Raw genomic sequence first — 18,754 nt, 5'->3', positions numbered from 1 at the left:
TTCTTCTGAAATTTATTCAAAATTCACGTCTGTTCGCCGCCGAGGGATCGAAATAGCGCGCGTCGACTTCGATTAGGATCGCGCATTATTCAACAATCCACCGGAACGGATTAGATCGATGTAAAACCGAAGGCCGATTAATTAATTCGATTGCGCTGGATAAGGAGCCGTTCTTCATTTAATCATCGGCCCCATCGAGACATCTGTTTCGGGGTGCCGATCGAATCTGGACGAATGTCTGTTCTTTCCCGTGTCGCATGATCGTCGAATTAAAAAAACAAATTAAAATCCATGATTTACTGACTCGAATATACTGAAACAAAGTCTTTTGTATTTATGATTATAATACATTACAAAATAATTATTAGAAGCTTCATTTTTATAGTTATTACTGCTATAATGTTGGTAATAAAAACGACTGTAGTTTTATAGTTGTTTTCCCCGAAAACGACTATAGTTTTATAGTCCCTGAAAACTATTATGGTTTTATTGTCGTTTTCGCAAACAATCGTATATTCTTTTTGATACGTAAAACTATAAAAGTATAATTATATTATTACTAATCCCTGGTAGAAATTTCATGCATTTCTTGACCAATTACTGGACAGTTATATTTGTTTAATAATTAAGTAAAACTACTTAGGATCCCAATCAAGACGTAACGTTTTGCCTGCAATTACTGCTCACAAAAGATGCGCAAAGTCTTAACCCATTTATTGAACAAAAACAAGAGAATAGACTACGCAGTATTTTAACTAATAATAATAATAATCCCTTCATACTGGACAATAACTAGGCAAGTGTTTACGCAAATTGCACATATTTTTATCAGGAAAACTCAAGTTCTTGTTCATTTCCTATGCAATAGTTTTATAATTAATGAAAATACCGGACAGCAACTGGATGAATGTCAGGAAAACTGCAAGCATTTCTATCAGGGAATGTTAGAGCAGTAAGAACTATAAAAATAGAACTCTTAACCGTAATTATTTGTCATGCAATTATAATCACAAATACCAAAAACTGTAATCCCAGTGTACGACTTTTCCGTGACGACTTCCGCGCGGAACGTTCGCTGCAGGAAAATTTGGAGAGGATAAAAGTGATAAATTAACGAGGAATGATGGACGTCGTGTTATCGTGGACTCGCGATTTTATTCGACGGTATGTAAGTCGGATACAGATAATTAATTTAATTGCACGAAATACGCTGTATATATTTCACGTGCTAGGAAATTCAATGCTGTGGATACGATCTCCGTGCGAAAGTTCGTGCGAGGTGGAGATACTAATAAACTTAAGCAGCGCTAAAATTCTCACCGATATTATTGTATGATTTGAGTGACGTCGTGAGAAAATCGTCGAAATATTCTCGCCTTCCCGACGTTCTTGTACATAATAATGTATTCCCGCAAACACGTTTAACGGTAACGCTATTAAGGCGATGCACGAAAAACCACAAATCGACATCCAAATTGATGGAATCTATCAATCTCGATACGCCGAGCAAGAGAGCTCTTTAAAGTCTTATGCCGAACAGCTGCCGTCATTATTAATTTCGCTCGGTCCAATGACGGAAATTCGTGACCCAATTTGTATCTGAGAATTATTAAAGGATCAGAGAAGGAGCTTTGTATTATTCCGTTTTTTACCTCGCGAACTCGAAAAAATATCAAGAAATCTTGAGAGTGCAAAGTCGAATTAATTTGCCCGAACGTTTGTTCACGAATGGAATTGTGAGCTTTTAAAATAACGGATAATAATGAGAAATAAAAATGTAATAATTGCTTCTTAATTAATAATAATATAAAGAAGAAGGGGGAAAAATAATTCTTCAACGTGGACAGATGTGAGTTTTGCATTTCTCGGGTCTCTTCATCGTTGAGATTCGCGGTGGTCCGGAAGTGAAACTTGTTTGCTTTATTGTCGTCGATGGAAGTTTACCGTCGAATACACGGTGCCGAAAAGAAAAGAGGGACAAGTGAAAAAAGTTGCACTGAGAAGAGAGCGTTTGTACTTGCGACTATAATACTCGCTTGGTAAAATGATTGTGGTTAGGCGCTCCATCTTTAATTTCTAGTTAAAGTATTCTTTTTCGGTACCAACTATTATATTTTTTTGTACAGAGCGACGAAAAGTTCGATCATAAAAGATTGCGTTTATAAAATCAAAGTAAAATATTATATTATTTACAAAAAAATAGATTTTAGAATGTTAATTATATTTTATTTAATATCAAAAATAATAATTAACATTCAAAATGGCCATCCTTAGCTTTGATACAAACTTTAAGAAGCTTTGGGAACGCATTAACGATGGCATTTTTCCACAGATAAATTTTCCTGGGTAGACAATAATTATCATAATCATTTAACAACTATAAAATAGAGCTTCCAGCCATAATTATTTTAGCGTGCAATCACAAATTCCAAACACTCTCCTCTCACGTGTGACACGAGAAACGCGCGAGGACTTGAGAAGCGCCGAACGCGAGTAGAGCGAGAATCGCGGATCACGATGTGTAATATATCTCGGATTCGCCGTGAAGAGGGTCGGTGAAGTCCGAGGGTAGGATTAATTACTATTATAATGAATTTCATATTACCATAGGAGTTGTGAAACTGCGGATGGTGCGAGTCGATCCCGGTTCCTGGGTGGTGCATGTCCAGCATGGCGTCCGGCTCGCCTCCGCTCTCAGAGCAGTTGCTCAGGGCTAAAACCAAACCGATAGACACACACCTTGCGTTTACACTTCTCATCAGTCTTATTTGGTATCGTCGAACCATTAGCCCGTTTATAATTTCTTTCTCTGTTTGTCCCTCCTGATTCCGTGCCCGCCCGTTCCTTCCCTCGCTCGCGCCCTCACAAACCTCGGATTAAGCCGGGCGATCGTTTACGTATTAAATTGTCAAAGGGACAAGTTCCTCTGTGGACCTTTAAAAGCTCGGGAGAGACACGAAAGGGCACCCGTCGATGTAAATAAAACAAGATTCGATTCAATTGAAACAAAGCATCTCAAAGTGTGAATTTAAAAATTCCGAGTCCCGGTAACTTGGAGAATTTAATGCCTCGTGAATCCAAATATACTCGAGAATACGAAGATCCGGGAAACCTAAAATCCGATGATACGCAAATCCGAGGATTTGGAGGACCCGAGGGAATCCGAGAATCTAAAGTAACCGAAAATCTAGTTATTCAAAAAATTCAAAAAATTCGGAGAATTCTTGAACCCGCGAATCTTCGAACGCGCGAATTGTAGAAACGGCGATACGTTGTTTTTTTTTTTTTTTTGTGCGAGCCAGGAAAGGAACGGAGGCAGCGAACGGAGAGCACGACGGTAATGATTGAATTGAAAAAAAAAATTCATGATGGTGACGATATCGTTTCCGAGCGCTCTATTTCGTTAAGATTGAACCCACATTGTGCGCTACCTTCTGCCTCTCTTCTTTGCTCAACGGAACAGAAACGACAAGATCACAAAAACGGAAAAGCACACTTCAAGAAAGAAATCATACAACATAAAACGGGGCGTCGCACACTGACTTAAGGCTCACGTAACTTATGGTAAAACTAAAGTAACTAAAATGTAAGTAACGGTAGCGGTATCTTTGCCGACCCGATCAATCATCCCGACGTTGACACGTCGAAGGCTAAGTTAGGATTGTTAGGAATATATCAGGTAACGCCAGAAATTTGAGACACACCAGGATTTTAATTCTTTCCCTCTGTCAAAAAAAAAAAACCAAAAAATTTGCTGTAACTTCGTTACTATCGTTACCACTTGAAAAACACAACATGTTGTCTCATATTTCTATTAAAGTACGCTCTTTTAAATTCGTGCTAGATGGGAAAATAGCCGATATAGTGAAAAATAGTGAAAAATTCGATTGCGTCAAAGATACTGCCACGTCGATTTCTACAAATTCCAAGCGTTTAAGTGTCTCAAAAAAATATATTTTGTTGGGGAATAGCGGGACATGGGACGGGGACATGATACGAGGTCGTAGGTTGTTGTCCCTGGTAAAACAGAAAACGAAAAAACAGGGGAAAACCAACTAAATCCAGCGTTCAATCGCAGCGAAATATACAGGGTGTGAGAGGAGTTCCCCGCGTGCGCTCGCGCGACTTTTTGCAAAAAGAGCGTCCATTACAGAATGGAGGAGCGTGCCAAAAAGATGAAAAGATTCTTCCAATTTTTAGTTACGACAGATACGTCATTTTTGCAGGATTTATCGGAAAAGTTCGAACGTCTTTGACGACAAAATATAATTAAAGGGTTTCCCAGAAAATCAGAAATGCAATGTAGAAGAATCTGTTAAAGAGTCTGATCCGATTGGCTATTGTAATGAGAAACCAACATGGCGTTGTGATTATGTAGCTTAACAGTTAATTAATATCCATAAGGAACTAACATGGCGGCGGTGAAGTAACTTAACTTAGACTCAATGTCGCATCTTTGGTTATTTAGAGACTATAACAAAAGTTGAATAAATCTATTTTTTTTTAAATCTAGGTTACGACGCCACTCTATCTGTCTCGTTACATCAGGAACAATTAAATAGAAAACGGGAAATTTAAAAGTTTAACAATTGCCATGAACATTTTTGTCAAACGTATTTGTAAAATTTTGTGAATAAGAAGTGAAAAAATTATTGCTTCATACTTAAAAAAATAGTTAATCCTTCTTTACCTTTATCAATATTAATGGTATGGGTTTTTAATTATTTCTTTAAGAAGTCCTCGAAATGTTAATTAAAGCCTAAAACTGTATTTATCTCCGGAGAAAAATTATCATATTTATACACTGAACAGTTTAAGGATTAGAATTTTTTCGTTTCATAAAAATTCATTTTTATTTTTGTGAAAAACCCTTCAATTTAACACGCGTTTCGAATTGTTTCTGTCCAGACAAAAGGGATATAATCCCTATCCTTCTATTTTTCTAAAAAATTCTCAATTTCCTTAATAAATTATTATTTCACTAGTTCGTGAGGAGAAAATTGACACACATCCTTTTTGCAATGACCGACTCATTTTGCGATTTAGGATTGAAACGCTGCGGCGCGAACGGGGAACGATCCTCGCGTCCTGCAAGGCGCGCGGTCTTTCTTTCACGAGCGCATCCTCGATCGGAGACGAGGAAACGATAAAGGACTTGCGGAAGTCCTTCGTGGTGCGTTTGTCTATCCGTTTGGTTAGATCGAGACATTTACATTTTCGCGCACGAGCAGGAGTGCCGTTCTCTGACGGAGATTGAATCGAGAGATGCTGTGTTCTCGCAGCCCTCTCCTTCTCCCTACTTTCGAGACTCCCAGCTGGCATCTTCTGTGCTGGCGTCCTGTCGACGATCATCTTCGGACGACGATGACGACGACGAGGAAGGAAGACTGTTTGCAAAGTTGTATAGGCGGGGGGACGAGGAGAACACAAGAAGAGGAGCCACACAGACTCGAAACGAGGAACGAAAATCAAACGAGACGTTGTCATTATCGAGTCTTGTTTTCTGTTTGATTCTTTTTGCGTGAAGATTCGATTGAATCGTCCTGCAAAGGGAGTCTTTTCGCGAGGAGAGAGAAGTACGGAATTAACGAGAACCACCTAGATGCCTAGAAAGTCTGAGATGTGACGTGTAACCTGATTGGCTGTTAAAGAATATGATCTAATTAGCTATTAGTTGCTTTCCATTTACATCAAAACTCAATTAATTTTCGTTGTGATGTAACTCAGTTGAATACATATTCCCTGTCACCCTGAGATTCACAAGTGAGATTCAACTGAGTTTTTACCGACAGTCTGCACAAGCTTGAGACCTGTGTGTTTTATTGAGTTTTGTTAACTCACATTAAAAGTGAGGTTATAAATTTATATTGTTATGCGATAACTTTGTCACCAATATAAACAAGTAGTGATGTCATTATCCGAGTATAAAATGCTCACATAACTTTAGCCTGAGTATTGAGTGAAAATGGAAAGCAGCTATAATTGTAAGGAACTAACATGGCGCTGTGATCACGTGATTTAGGCAACTAATCAGTACTCATATTGGATATCCATAAGAAACTAACACGGCGGCGACGAAATTACTTAATTGTCGTATGTCTGGGGTTTTTTAGGACTCTAGAACCACCAGGGATCCGAGAAAATGCGGGAAAATGAATGAGAGACTTTGGTTTTTTTTTTTTTTCATTCTTGTCATGCTCGTTTATTCGCGATCTTGGTGTTCGTTTTGACGCGAAGAATCATTCGCGGGAATTTTAATGGCGTCTTCGTCGTATATAAAACCTCTTGAAGTAATCTCGAGTAATACTTTATGTTTGTCTAATTAAACATGATGTGAATTATGTGGGTCCGCTCTCAATATTACGCGTTAATATTACAGTAGGTGACAGTTATTTTTGCCGCTTTCGATCCAGGTTCCCATATTTAGCGCTAATCATAGTCGTTGATTTTAATCTATGAAGGTATGTGTGTCAAAACAACGTAAATCGATGTAGAGCGTTTCGTTTCCAGAGGAGTGTTGACCTGAACAATTTATCTGCCTTATCCATTATCGATATCTTCCACCGATCTTTTCACCTGAACAACCTGCCGCGACCTCGGAGATCTTAATTCTTGAACAATTCTAAAACGGCTTTTTATCTTATCACGCGCCGCAGTAATTAAGCCCCGAGTTCGATTTCTGCAAAGAGAAAAGAATATCAGTAGGAAATGGAGTGAAAATGGTGGACACTTCTTTAAGATTTCCACCGCGTGACACTACCCGCCTCCGAATTTCCTTTTCTCACGGGGTGAGTCCCCCCCCCTCTCTCTCTCTCTCTCTTTCGCTCTCCCTCGTTCGTACCACCCTGCACGCGAGACACGTACGTAACAGTTGCGAACTACGGCGTGTATACGTTGTACAACAGAAAGCCGGTTCCCACTGAACACCTCGTTTCTAGTATGTGATGGAGAACGAGTGTATGGAGATAGAAGAAAGAGGGACGGAGAGTCCTGCAGGGGGTGAGAAAGAGGGAGAGAGAGAGAGAGAGAAAAAGAGAGAGAGAGAGAGAGAGACTAAGTGTGGCGTGCGTTGTGTGCGGCCTACATACATATACGGGGTGTCTCGAGCGTACTCGCTGTCTTTCGGTCGCAAAAGATCCGCGTTTGTCTTAAAAGAAGATTGCACTGATTACATGAAAAACTGTGTTCCGGTGAATTGGTTTTCATATGCAATGTGGTGTGAACAAAAGGTGTCATACACTCGGAGAAAAATATAGTTTTGGTACCTACTAAATTAAGACTCTAATAATTGAAGTACTTGCAACTAGTTTTACAAAGTAATAAGAACTGAATATTATATTTTTATAGTATTTAGTACTACTTTACTATTTAGTTCTTATTACTTTTTAAAACTAGTTGCAAGTATTTAAATTTTAGAGTTGTAGTTAATAGTTGCCACGACTATTTTTTTCTCTCAGTGACACTGTCAATAATGCATTTTATGGTGGATAAGTGTAAAACTTGTGCTGACCTATGAAACGCTATAACTCAAGAATTATTCATTATTAAGCCTTGTGTTTATGACACCTTTTGTTCACCACATTATAAGTTATATTATGTGTGAAAACTAATTCATTTCACCCAATTTTCTATATAATTACGAGGTCCTTTGTGCATAGACGAACTATATACGGTTCATTGAAAGTTAAAATACCTCGGCGAGTTGATTTCGTTGACGGCAAGATCTTATCTTTCGGATATTCGTACATTTTGTGCAAAAATTCGATGTTGGTTTTGATTGCCCAAGAAGTCCTCTTATTAAAAAGCTACAATGAGGAGATACGCGACTTTAAAATGGGTATTTTTGAAAGGATCGACTGGATACACATATTCAATCGAGTTCATGGCCAGAAATTTTCCGCTGCGATAGAACCCGGGCACCCCGTATATCGCATGCGTGACGTGGTGGATGAGTCAGCTGGTGGAAGCGGTATCCGAGAAATTCGCGTCCGGAAACTTTACGGAAATACGTATTCGCCAAAAAGCAGGATGTGCTACTTTTGGAGCTACAATAATAGTCGAACGATTATCAATATTTAATCGTCACATGGTGGAAGTTCAACTGTCTTCCATCTACGGTCTTTTCCGTCTTTAGGCCATGGCACAGGACAAGGACTTTTAGCTGTTTCGAACTGCATATACTCAAATCTCTCCTCGATTCGATATTCCTCGAATTTTCTGCCTCTCTCCGCGAACAGATTCATTTTTAAGTAACTAAAGATACAATTTTTGCATATATACAGTCTTGGCCATAAATATAGCACCGTCATAAATTGATATTCTATGTGTAATAAAAAATTAATTGAATAACAGTTTTATTGAAAAATAATATTTATTTTTATAACAGTTTTAATATTTTGTTAATTCTCCTTCGACTTTTATTATCGCCTTTTCCAAGAAAATGCGATAAACCGAGAGTGCTTTATATTTATAATCAAAACTGTATACATATACATATCACTCCTTTGCTACAACAATACAATTAAAAAGTTTTCAAGTTTGAATATTTTGAAGCATTAAAATTTTGTAGTATTAATTTTAAAATGCAACTTTGTTTGCAATAATTATACAGGAAAATAAAAGTACGTACGTTTTTCCTTTTTTTCTTTTTACTCTTTTTCGCAAGCAATTAAAAAAATTATCATTTTCTAGCCGTGTCGTTGTTGTAACAAATGAATATATATATGTATATATATTTATATAGCTGTGACTTTTTTTTAAATGACCAAGTGTTTATAAACATCGCCCGGCGTTTTCATAAAATCTCTCTGCAGCTGTCCCACTAAGCGAAAATAAAAAAAAAATGGGTCAGAATTATAAAACTTTTTTAAATCCCGTAAATTAAAAATTTTTAAATTTTATTTTTCAAAAGCCAAAGCTCCACATTTAAGAATTCAATCGGTTATTTCCAGATCCTCGAATCCCTTTTTCGAAATTACACTTTTCACCACAGAGAATTAAAGCAGTAAATATTAAATTAATCAATTAAGAGTTTATTTTTGAGCTTATATCCATAAATAAAAAAATAAAAAAAAAAGGACGGGGGATTAATTTAAAACTAATTCGCGAAAATAATTCTCTCGGAAAAAGAGTACACGGAGTTTCCCTTAAGTAAGTTTCCCAATTAACTTCACCGTCTGAATTACGGATGGATAAAAATATTCGCTCGCGTGCGACATCGTCGCTGCGATTAAGAGGCCTTCGTTCCAGGAGAGCAACGCTTATCACAAAACATACCAGTGTCACCTTTCGTTTATCAATGATCTACTTGAAACCCAACCCAACCCGTCTGTCCCCGCGTGGGAGCCTCTATCGGGTTCTCTAGCGACGCAATAGCGCGGCGGGCGCATCTCTCTGTTGTGGATGTATTGTATGATGAAACGCGAGCGCGCGAAAACGACATATTTCAGTCATTCGGCCAACCTGGCTCCAAGGTGTCGGCGGACGGCATGCGGGCGATCTTGTCCCATTTCACGCGCGGCACGCATCTGCCGAAATTCCGCGAACGTGGTCTCCCTGGTGAACCGAATTACCATGTAGAATTGTCGCATCACGTGAAACAGAGGAGCTCTCCGCTATAAATGCGTTAATTCAAGTCCCGACTCATGTCGCGATTATAATTTTTTTTCCTCGCGCATTGTCAACTATCTATTGGAAAAAGAATCGGATAATAGCTACCAAATTGAGTAAAATAATTTCAATCGAACGTTTAATTGGGGTAACTAATAATAATTTTACTTTTCTATTTTACCTAATATAATAATACGATATAATCAACCATTTTATAATAATTGTTAAATATTTAGAAAAATTATCTTTAATTATTATTTAATTGAACATTTAATTGAAATTACTTCATTCGATATTTGATAATTACTGCCAAATTCTTTTTTCAATGTATATTTAATTTCGATCATAAATACAAAGCTCAATTTATTAGATTTTCTTGAAAGGTAGCCATAAAATCTAAAGAAAAACTAACAATATATTAAATTGACATGAAACATTATTTTTCAATGAAATTGTATCTAACTTATTTTCCGTTAAATATAAAACGTGAATTTGTGGGGATGTTTTACACTTTTAGTCAAGAGGCTGTATAAATGTTTAAAAAAGGGTATTTGACTATTTCTGTTTTTTTTTTTCGCAATTCATATGTATTGTATCTTATTTTTCTTTCATTTTTCATCACGTTAATTTGTGGGAATGCTTTATACTTTTGGCCAAAACTGTATAAATGTTTAAAAGAGAAAATCTCTGATTATTTTCGTCGCTTTTTCACAATTCACGTGTATTGTATTTTATTTTTCTTTCATTTTTCATCACGTTAATTTGTGGGGATGCTTCGTACTTTTGGCCAACGCTGTATAAATGTTTAAAATAGAGGGATGTCTTTGACTATTTCGCTTTATCATCATCTATTCATTTTTCTTCATTTTTCATCACGTCAATTTGTGGATACGCTTTAAACTTTTCGCCAAATATAATTGCATAAATGTTTAAAAAATTGGGAAATATCTCCGTCGCTCTTTTATAATTTACATATATCTATTTTATTTTATCCTTCCGTTATTTTCATCGATTTCATTAAACTGGGATTTCTTAAGGATTCGCACGTCGTGAAACAATGTACTTAATATTTTAATGTTTGAAAAAGATGCTATCCTAGAACGTTTAATAAAACGTTTAATCTGCCGTTTTTAAAAATTATCACAGATAAATATTTGTTCTCGATACGACAGTCTCGTAATTTCGAGAGCAATAGAATTATTCAGACTTCTTTTTTTTAGACAGTTTGCCCTGCATACGTTCGAGATATGGCGAAACGATTTCGTCGTACTTGGTCACGAGTACACGTGCCAGCAGAAAAGTTTACCATGAGGCATGAAAGCCACGGTTGCGTTCTATCGGAATAGCGTAACAGCTGTATGACGAAAGGTGTTCATTGATGTGACATCTGCACCTTGATTCCCCTTCCTCTTCGTCCTTCCCGCCCGAACGCGCGTTTTAGTGAATGGCCTCTTTCTAGGCAAAAAAAACCTATCCCGAAAAACTCGCTCTCGTTTGGGATAAAAAAAAGAGAGAGACGTTAAAACAATGTGAATTTATCCCCCTTTGATATGCAAAAAGAGATCCAGGATCTGTTAGATTAGAATTAGAGGGATCCGATTTTTCGACGGATTCGTTTGATGAAAGAATGGAAATTTCAGGAGGAACGAAAGGTCTCATCGTAGGGTTAAGGATAGAGATTTAAGAGGGTGCAGAATTGACAAATTCGTTTCAACGGCTCAGGAGCTCGAATGTCCACGAATGGATAAGAATTAAGTTCCGAACTCTAAGGAACTTGAGAACTTGGGAAGATCCAGGGTGATCCAAGGGGACAGACACCAAAACTCCGGCGTCTTGTCAAATTGCGGACAAGCGAATAAGGTTTTAACGGGTCGAAGCACTCGATTTTAATCCCCCCCTCCCTCTCCTCTTTCCCCCCTTCCCCCAACAATGCGGGCCGAGCGAACTCGCTCCTCAATCGGAGACTCGGGCCTGGTTCTATCAATGTAAGATTAACTTTAATCTCGGTTTAACTTATTGTTTATCTTTTTCTCATTTTTACACCGGAAAGAGTTTAATTGCATTAATTGTAATTCTGGTTGAATCTATTATAACTCTAATTGTGATAAGAATTCTGATTGATGTGTAATTAGAATTATCTGGTTCGTCCATTTTCAATCAGAAATTTTTCTCAGTGTAAAATTAGAAAAAGATAAAGACAAATTAAGATTAATTTTATATTGTTGTTGGAATCGGGTCTTGTTTCAAAAATGCAGGATAGTCACAAATTTCTCATCCTAAAATTCCACAACTTCTCCTTAATTTTCGGACAAAATTTCACAATTTTCTCTGACGCTTTTCACAATATTTTTTTTGTATTTTCATCCTGATTTAGAAATTGTCAAATATTTTCTTGAGAGAACATTCAATATAACAACGTAAATTATTATTAACCCTCAGTACTCACAAAGGGTTAGCGTAATCCCCCCTTTTTTCATAGTTCAAACGTTTTTTTTCCGATCCCTTTTCACTTATTGCAAACTACCTTTTGTGCTACGACAATTTAAAACTTTCAAACTAAAAAATTCTTTTTTTTTTTTCAGTCTTCAAACGATAGATTTAAAAAAAATTAATTAAAATCGATGCACTACAATACGAGATATTAGCCAAGGAAAACGCTGGGTTACAAATACCCGGATGTAGATAGATACTTTTTTGAGGTATAAATACTGAGGGTTAACATTGCTGACGTTAACTTGCATTTAACGTTTAAATCAGGTAAGTGTGACGTACGCAAATGAAAGTTCTTTAAAACCAAGAATATTAATTTTTCAACAAATTTTGCGGAGTTCCCGTTTTCAATTTTCCCGACATTTCCCTGATTTCCAATTTTTTATTTTATACTAGTCCTGAAACAAATATGATAAACTCAATTCAGCCCCCCCCTGGAAGAGGGGCCGAGGGGGGGGTGGGAGTTTGCCGAGATTTATCAGAAATTTCGCGGGGAATAAAAGCGCGGGAAGGGGTGAGCGCGGAAGGGGAGGGTGCGGGAGGGACGGGCGCGTTCCCCGCGAGCCGACGGGACATCCCGTAGGAACGACGACGGGCACGCGGGACACGCGGGGGTGAATTCGTGCTATGCCCGACATGTGAGCACGCATAGGGCCTCTCCACACCGCTGGGTGTCGCGTTTCGGCGCGTGCTGTTGCGCGACACAACACCGTAGAAACCGCACCGATACGCGCGAAGGATACATTACTTTACCCCCGTGGAGGCGGTTAGAGAAACAGGAGACGGAAAAAGAAGAGGCGAAGTGTCTCAAATCCCCTTAATTAATTAGACTCGGGGTCGGACGGTGATTTTGTCCAGGGTTTGCGTTCTTGAATGTACATCACGTACACTACGCTGTTGAATCTATAGTGTCAAATTTAATCTAACTTAAGTTTTATACTGAAACGATGGATAAATTTGACGCCGTATAGTATCAAATTTTCTATGAAATAATGATGTAGGGAGTAGGCGACTTAATTTGACACTGTAGATTTAACAGTGTCCAGTTGAAAAATTTCTGTTAAAAAACCCTCCGCTGGCGCAACATGGAATATTTTATTGCTTCCGTCGGCAACAAAGGTTTTCGAGAATCAGAATTTTTTAACTGTTCCGGATTATGTAATAGTCTGAAAAAATTCATACACGATTGAAAAATTTGTGTTAAATATTTTAAAGGTCCCAAGCAGGCCACCCAAATTTTTACGCTAATTTTACACGAGATGAATATGTTGAGAAAACAAATGTGAAAAATTAACACAAGAAATGTCGCACTGATACAATTTGTCAGCAAATGGTGGAAATATGTGTACATTTGTTTAGTAAAATTAATTAATTAATTAATGACATACATTAAATTAACACATTATTTTATAATTCATTTATCTTAGAATTTGAAGTACATTATTTTTAAGTTACTTGTTCACTTATTCATAAATTGTGTTATTTTGACTCCAGAAATGTTGAATATTAATTTAAAATATAAAATATTCAAATAACGTAATCAAATTATGTTAAATTGATACTCGAATATAATAAAAGTCAAATATAAAATTTTAATAAAGACTTATAAAAGTAAAGGTTTTAATACAAATGCAAAATGTTTTTAGTGTGCACGAAAATTTATAATATTATGTAACATACATAGTATTTTGTATGCGGTATTATTCGAGAATAACATCCCAGGAAGTGGCATTGCAAAATCGTAAGTGAGCGCGTTAAATTTCGCTAGTAAATAAATTCAGCTTGAATGAAATTTATCGTTAAATCGTGGTAAGGAACGCGCAAGATGATTAGCTTCTAATTTAGCGATACCGTGCGATGCGGTAATAAGGAGCTCGTGTGAATAATTATGTTATGAGAATCCAAGTCAATTTGCGAAGGCTAATTTTCCAGTGATTTTTCCTGGACGCGAACGGTTTCGTTTCAAGAATTTTGAAAAGTTTCTGGCTCACACGAGAAAGACTACTTGAAACTATTTTTCTACAATGAATTATTTTGTCATCTACCATGATAATTAAATATTTAATTGTCCCTGCAGAGCTGGGGTTAAAATCTACAGTTATTGACGCTGGATCTGTAGAGACTCATTCAATTTATATTAATTAAAAGACACTAATTAATTTCAAAGAATCAAAATGATATAACTCGTACAAAAGAAAGAATCAATTTTAAGTACACATTTTAATAGGAATATTCTAAATTTGCAAATGTAACATAAAAAAATTGAATTGTTTGACGTTTATAACAAAGAAATTTATAATCAAATGAGTAGACTCACATCAGTCAACGGGTTAAATAAAAGAGAAGAATGTTATAAGAATGTGGTAAAAATCGCACTTTTAAATCCGGGATGAGATTAAATCGGATTTAACTATCTCAATGATAAAAACAATATTAACAATCAAGTTGCTAATAAAACTCGTGTCGCTCTTGCGTAAATTCGAAGTAAGAATTACAATTCCCAAGTAATTCTTATTAATGAAATTAGTCGTTGGGAGTCCGGTATATGTATCTTTAACGTCTAGAGAAAAACTTTCCTCAACTCCTTTCTGACCAACTACGGACTCGTAACTTTATTTAAAATAGAAAATAGAAGTACGGACGAGAAGTTCTCGCGCTAAACCAGTACTAAGCGAATTCCACCTTCGATCTTGGAAACTTGGAAACTCAAAAATTCTCGTTTACGGGGACGCGGCGCGGTATTGATCGCGCTGTTAAAAACACAAGCGTAGCTCGCGGTAGCGCGATGTAACTCCGTGATAAGCTCCGTGAGACAGGGAAACGGTGAGACACAACGGTACGACAATCGATTCTTTTTCCTTTCTTTTTTTTTCCCTACGTCCAGTGCGTGTAAGAAGACACGTGTGCGACTCGGCGGACCGATGTAAGACTCTAGAATGCGAACGTCAAGCGTTGACGTTGAGGAAAGACGACATTAATTATGCGCGACGCGTCCGCATTTATTGCGTCGGTTTACGAAATTCGATGAAATTCTCGCGTCTCGCAGCTCGCCGTGAGGTCTTTTCGTATGATATTCGACATAAATTTGGATTTTCGACCCTAAGACTCGTTTCGGATCCTCACGGTTTAAAGATTCGATTCCCTATAAATTTAGATCGCCGAAATCGTAACAGTTTAGCATAACAGATCGTTCTAGTAATTAAAGATAATGTTACACTGTAATATTATACGGTAAGAGAGTCTTCAACTATCTAAAAATATAACCAGATACAGATCTGAAAATAATTTTGAGATAATATTTTTCGCAATAAGTTGTTTACAGTGTTTTTTTTTACTAAAAGCATTATTATCAGTTTGGCGATCAATTTAATTGTGATATTATTTTAGCTGCAGTTTATAGATAATTTTAAATTTAACAATAAGCGGCGCGCGATTTATATAATTGAAAGATATATTTGGAATTTACACATACACTGAAAAAATGCTATATTTTAATAAATATTTGTTTGAACAGTTCTAAGTAAATATTTACTAAATGTATACATATATATATATTTGATACAAAACCCGTTAATTGGATCGAACTATTATTTTTTATTGCATAAATGTTTATGTGCTGTAAATAAATGTTTACTATTTAAAGAAATATGCATTAATATTTAACAATTTTTTTCAGCATGAAAGTATCAAAATCTAGCTTCGATCGTTATTGGCTCTTATCTATTTGAAAATAATTTTCTTAAGCCATCAAAATAATTATTTAAGACGTTTCAATTGATTACTGAAATATTACAAAATTTTCCAGTCTTGAGGGACCTATATAATTATAATACTTTGACGGTCCATCAAAATTATTTTTAGATATGTGTACCTGGCAAAATTTTCAGATACTTCAAAGTTTCCGTAGACGTACGAAAAAGAAAGCTCAGTGCGAACTTGAAAAACGGCGGTTGCGTGGAGAGCTAATCCGAATGGGGGTTGCGAAATGGATGTTCGTGAATCATCTAGCTGGCTTAGGAATATTGCACATGGGGGATGCATCTGGCGAAAGTAAATAGAAAGACACGAGGAGCTTGCGACTAATGCACCTGACCCCTCCCACCCCCACGCGTGGCGATCGATAACGACGATAACGGTGGACGCAATTAAACGCAAATGACATCCAGCAATGAGGCACGCGTATCTATAGTCATTACCAGATGAATTCGAGCACGAACAACAATAGCGACGGCATAATAAAGGCAATTTATAAGAGTGCAACGTTATGCTCGCCCGATTGATTGCCGTTTTAACGGCCGAGCGAATTATTCATCGTCTGTTTAGAGCCGCTTCCTGGAAAGACTTGGAAAGGTGTTCTACAGACGTTCCCCCTGAGAAACCTATTTCCCACGTGATCCTGCAAATCAGGCTGTGGCAGTAATTTATCGGTCTCTTTGCCGTATCTCAATTTCACACGTAATTCGAATTTCGATTTTAACTCGTAACATTATTTCGACACGCCGGGGCTGACAGATTTAATATTAATTCTTTAATTTCATTTTCGATTTTGATTCGTTAATTTTATTTCAATTTCTAGAGATACCGTTGAAATCTCTCTTCAGGATAATTTTTTTTTTTTTTTAATTATAGACAGTCATCTCGTTCGTTTCCCGACTTGGACTTGCAATGAATTAGATTTAGAGGTTTCACGCGCGAAACCGTGAACGCGTTTCTTGAGACTGGTTTTCACAAGAGAGAGAGAGGGGGGGGGGAGAGAGAGAGAGAGAGACACGTGGGAAACAATAGCGGATGCTCTAATCTGGAGAGCACTGAATCGGCCCTTCTTCTTTTTCTTCTTCTTCTTCTTCGTTATTGTCTCTTTCTGGTGAACCCTTTGCCCTCGTGCCTTGCCGCGCCTTTTCTTCGCTCCCCACCGGCATTTTTCACGACCCTAAGAGAGAGTTTCGTACCACGAAGGGCTACCGGTAGAACAGTAACTGTAAAGGTAGTCCCTCTTGCCGACATTATCTGCATGCCTCGGTAAGCCCGCAAAGAAGCGACAGAAGATAGAGATAGAGAGAGAGAGAGAGGGAGAGAGAGAGAGAGAGAGAGAGAGATGGAAAAAAGGGTGAGAGAACGAGAATTTTTTTCTATTTTTCTTAACGAGAATGGCGGTTATGTGACGGTTTATACTATTGTTTGAGAAAGGACACCTTGAGCTATGGAATACATATAGACTGTCTCACAGTTCGCGAGTTTAACCCTTTCGGCTCTGACATCCATTAAAATAATAAGATCAATTTTACTGTCATTTATCGTTCTTTCAATCGTTATTATGAAAATTATGTCTTATACCAATGGAGACATATTTTGTATGATTGCTTTTCATTTATGCGACAAAAATTAGGGAGTGAGAGAATTCATTTCGATAATTCTATGACGAACTTGAAGTCGTGACACTAATAATTTAGAATTACAGATTCGTTGACAAAAGATTTTTCGTCCGCTCTACAATTAGTATATTCGTGGAAAATAATGCTTCTTGTTTAATTAACTGCGTTTCAGACTGGTTTAAGTACATACATCGTGATTGTTAATCCACCATTGCTCGAATTTAAGTCATAATATATCTAGATGTGACGTACGTCTGCTTGAAACGCAGTTAATTTCAAGCGAAAAGGCATTAATGACCTCGAGTGTATATAAATTGTAATAAAGCAAGTAGATTACATAAAATTTTTTTTATCTAAATCCAACAGATTTTAATAGAATTTGAATCAAAAATTTCATCATGAAATGGATAATTTTCAAAATTAGAATTCGAGCAAGAAATAATTTCTTCGTGCTAAACACAAATCAATACTAAATTCAAGATTCATCAGAAATTAAAGTCGCTGGATGTATAGCAACTAAGAAATCTATTATGTTAGATTCGCTCAAAGAATCTGTATAATTTCCGAAGATTAAAGTATAATAATATTCAAAAATCCAAGTAGAATATTCGACAATAAATATTTGAGAAAAACCTGTATCGAATGTTGTACAAAAAAAAGTCAAAACGCAAAGATCACTCTATCGTTGGAGATCTCACTGGAGTGACGCTAAAATCGCGAATCCCGCGCGGCGGTTCCCGTTGGATGGAAGAGGATGGTTCACAAGAGGGGGTGGACGAGGAAAGGGCGAAGAGATAAAGAGAAACAGAGAGAGAGAGAGAGAGAGAGAGAGAAAGAGAGAGAAGGATGACAACGGCAACGAGGACGATGACGACGGCGACGGCGACGGCGACGGCGTGGCGAACATGGCGGCTCCGGAAAGCGAAGCCGTGCCGAGCGAGGCCGAGGTCGCGCGGCTGCGCCGCGGCGCCGTCGTCGCCGTTGTCGGCGTCGGCGTCGGCGGTAGCCGCGTGACCGCCGCGCGCGATCAATACTTGCACGCGCGGCGCGACGCGGCGCGGCGCGGCGAGCGCCGCGACGCCGAGCGTCGCGCACCGCGCACCGCGCCGGGGACGAAGGATGTTGAATTCGAAAAGTGTTATTCCGCGCGTCTATCTCTGAATGATATGGAAGGGAACGCCTCTCCCACGTGGGTGCCACGTGTGCGCTTCCGCTCTCCGCGCGCGCGAATCCTTCGCGCGCGTATCACCCGCGTAACGTTATCTCCCTGCGTTATCGTCTCC

General features: G+C 37.7%; 1 protein-coding gene across 7 annotated transcripts in view; it reads right to left on the bottom strand.

Annotated features, from left to right (window-relative positions):
• Positions 1 to 18,754, bottom strand: part of LOC105151894 (uncharacterized) — a 121,451-nt gene that overhangs the window by 97,291 nt on the left and 5,406 nt on the right. For 3 of the 7 annotated variants that reach the window (XM_087415011.1, XM_087415012.1, XM_087415015.1), the window contains exon 2: positions 2,606 to 2,713. The exons of 3 other annotated variants lie outside the window; for them this stretch is intronic. In XM_087415011.1, coding sequence (XP_087271137.1) covers positions 2,606 to 2,713 — 108 coding nt within the window. Of the gene's footprint in view, positions 1 to 2,605; positions 2,714 to 3,272; positions 6,680 to 18,754 lie in introns of those variants that run through there. One more of the 7 variants, XM_087415017.1, reaches the window with a different exon arrangement.

The sequence above is a fragment of the Acromyrmex echinatior genome, chromosome 17 (genome assembly GCF_024713525.1).
Source record: "Acromyrmex echinatior isolate Ae372 chromosome 17, ASM2471352v2, whole genome shotgun sequence".
Taxonomy (NCBI): Eukaryota; Metazoa; Arthropoda; class Insecta; order Hymenoptera; family Formicidae; genus Acromyrmex; species Acromyrmex echinatior.
The sequence above is the reverse complement of the archived record's forward strand: the minus strand, read 5'-3'. Positions and strand labels throughout refer to the sequence as shown.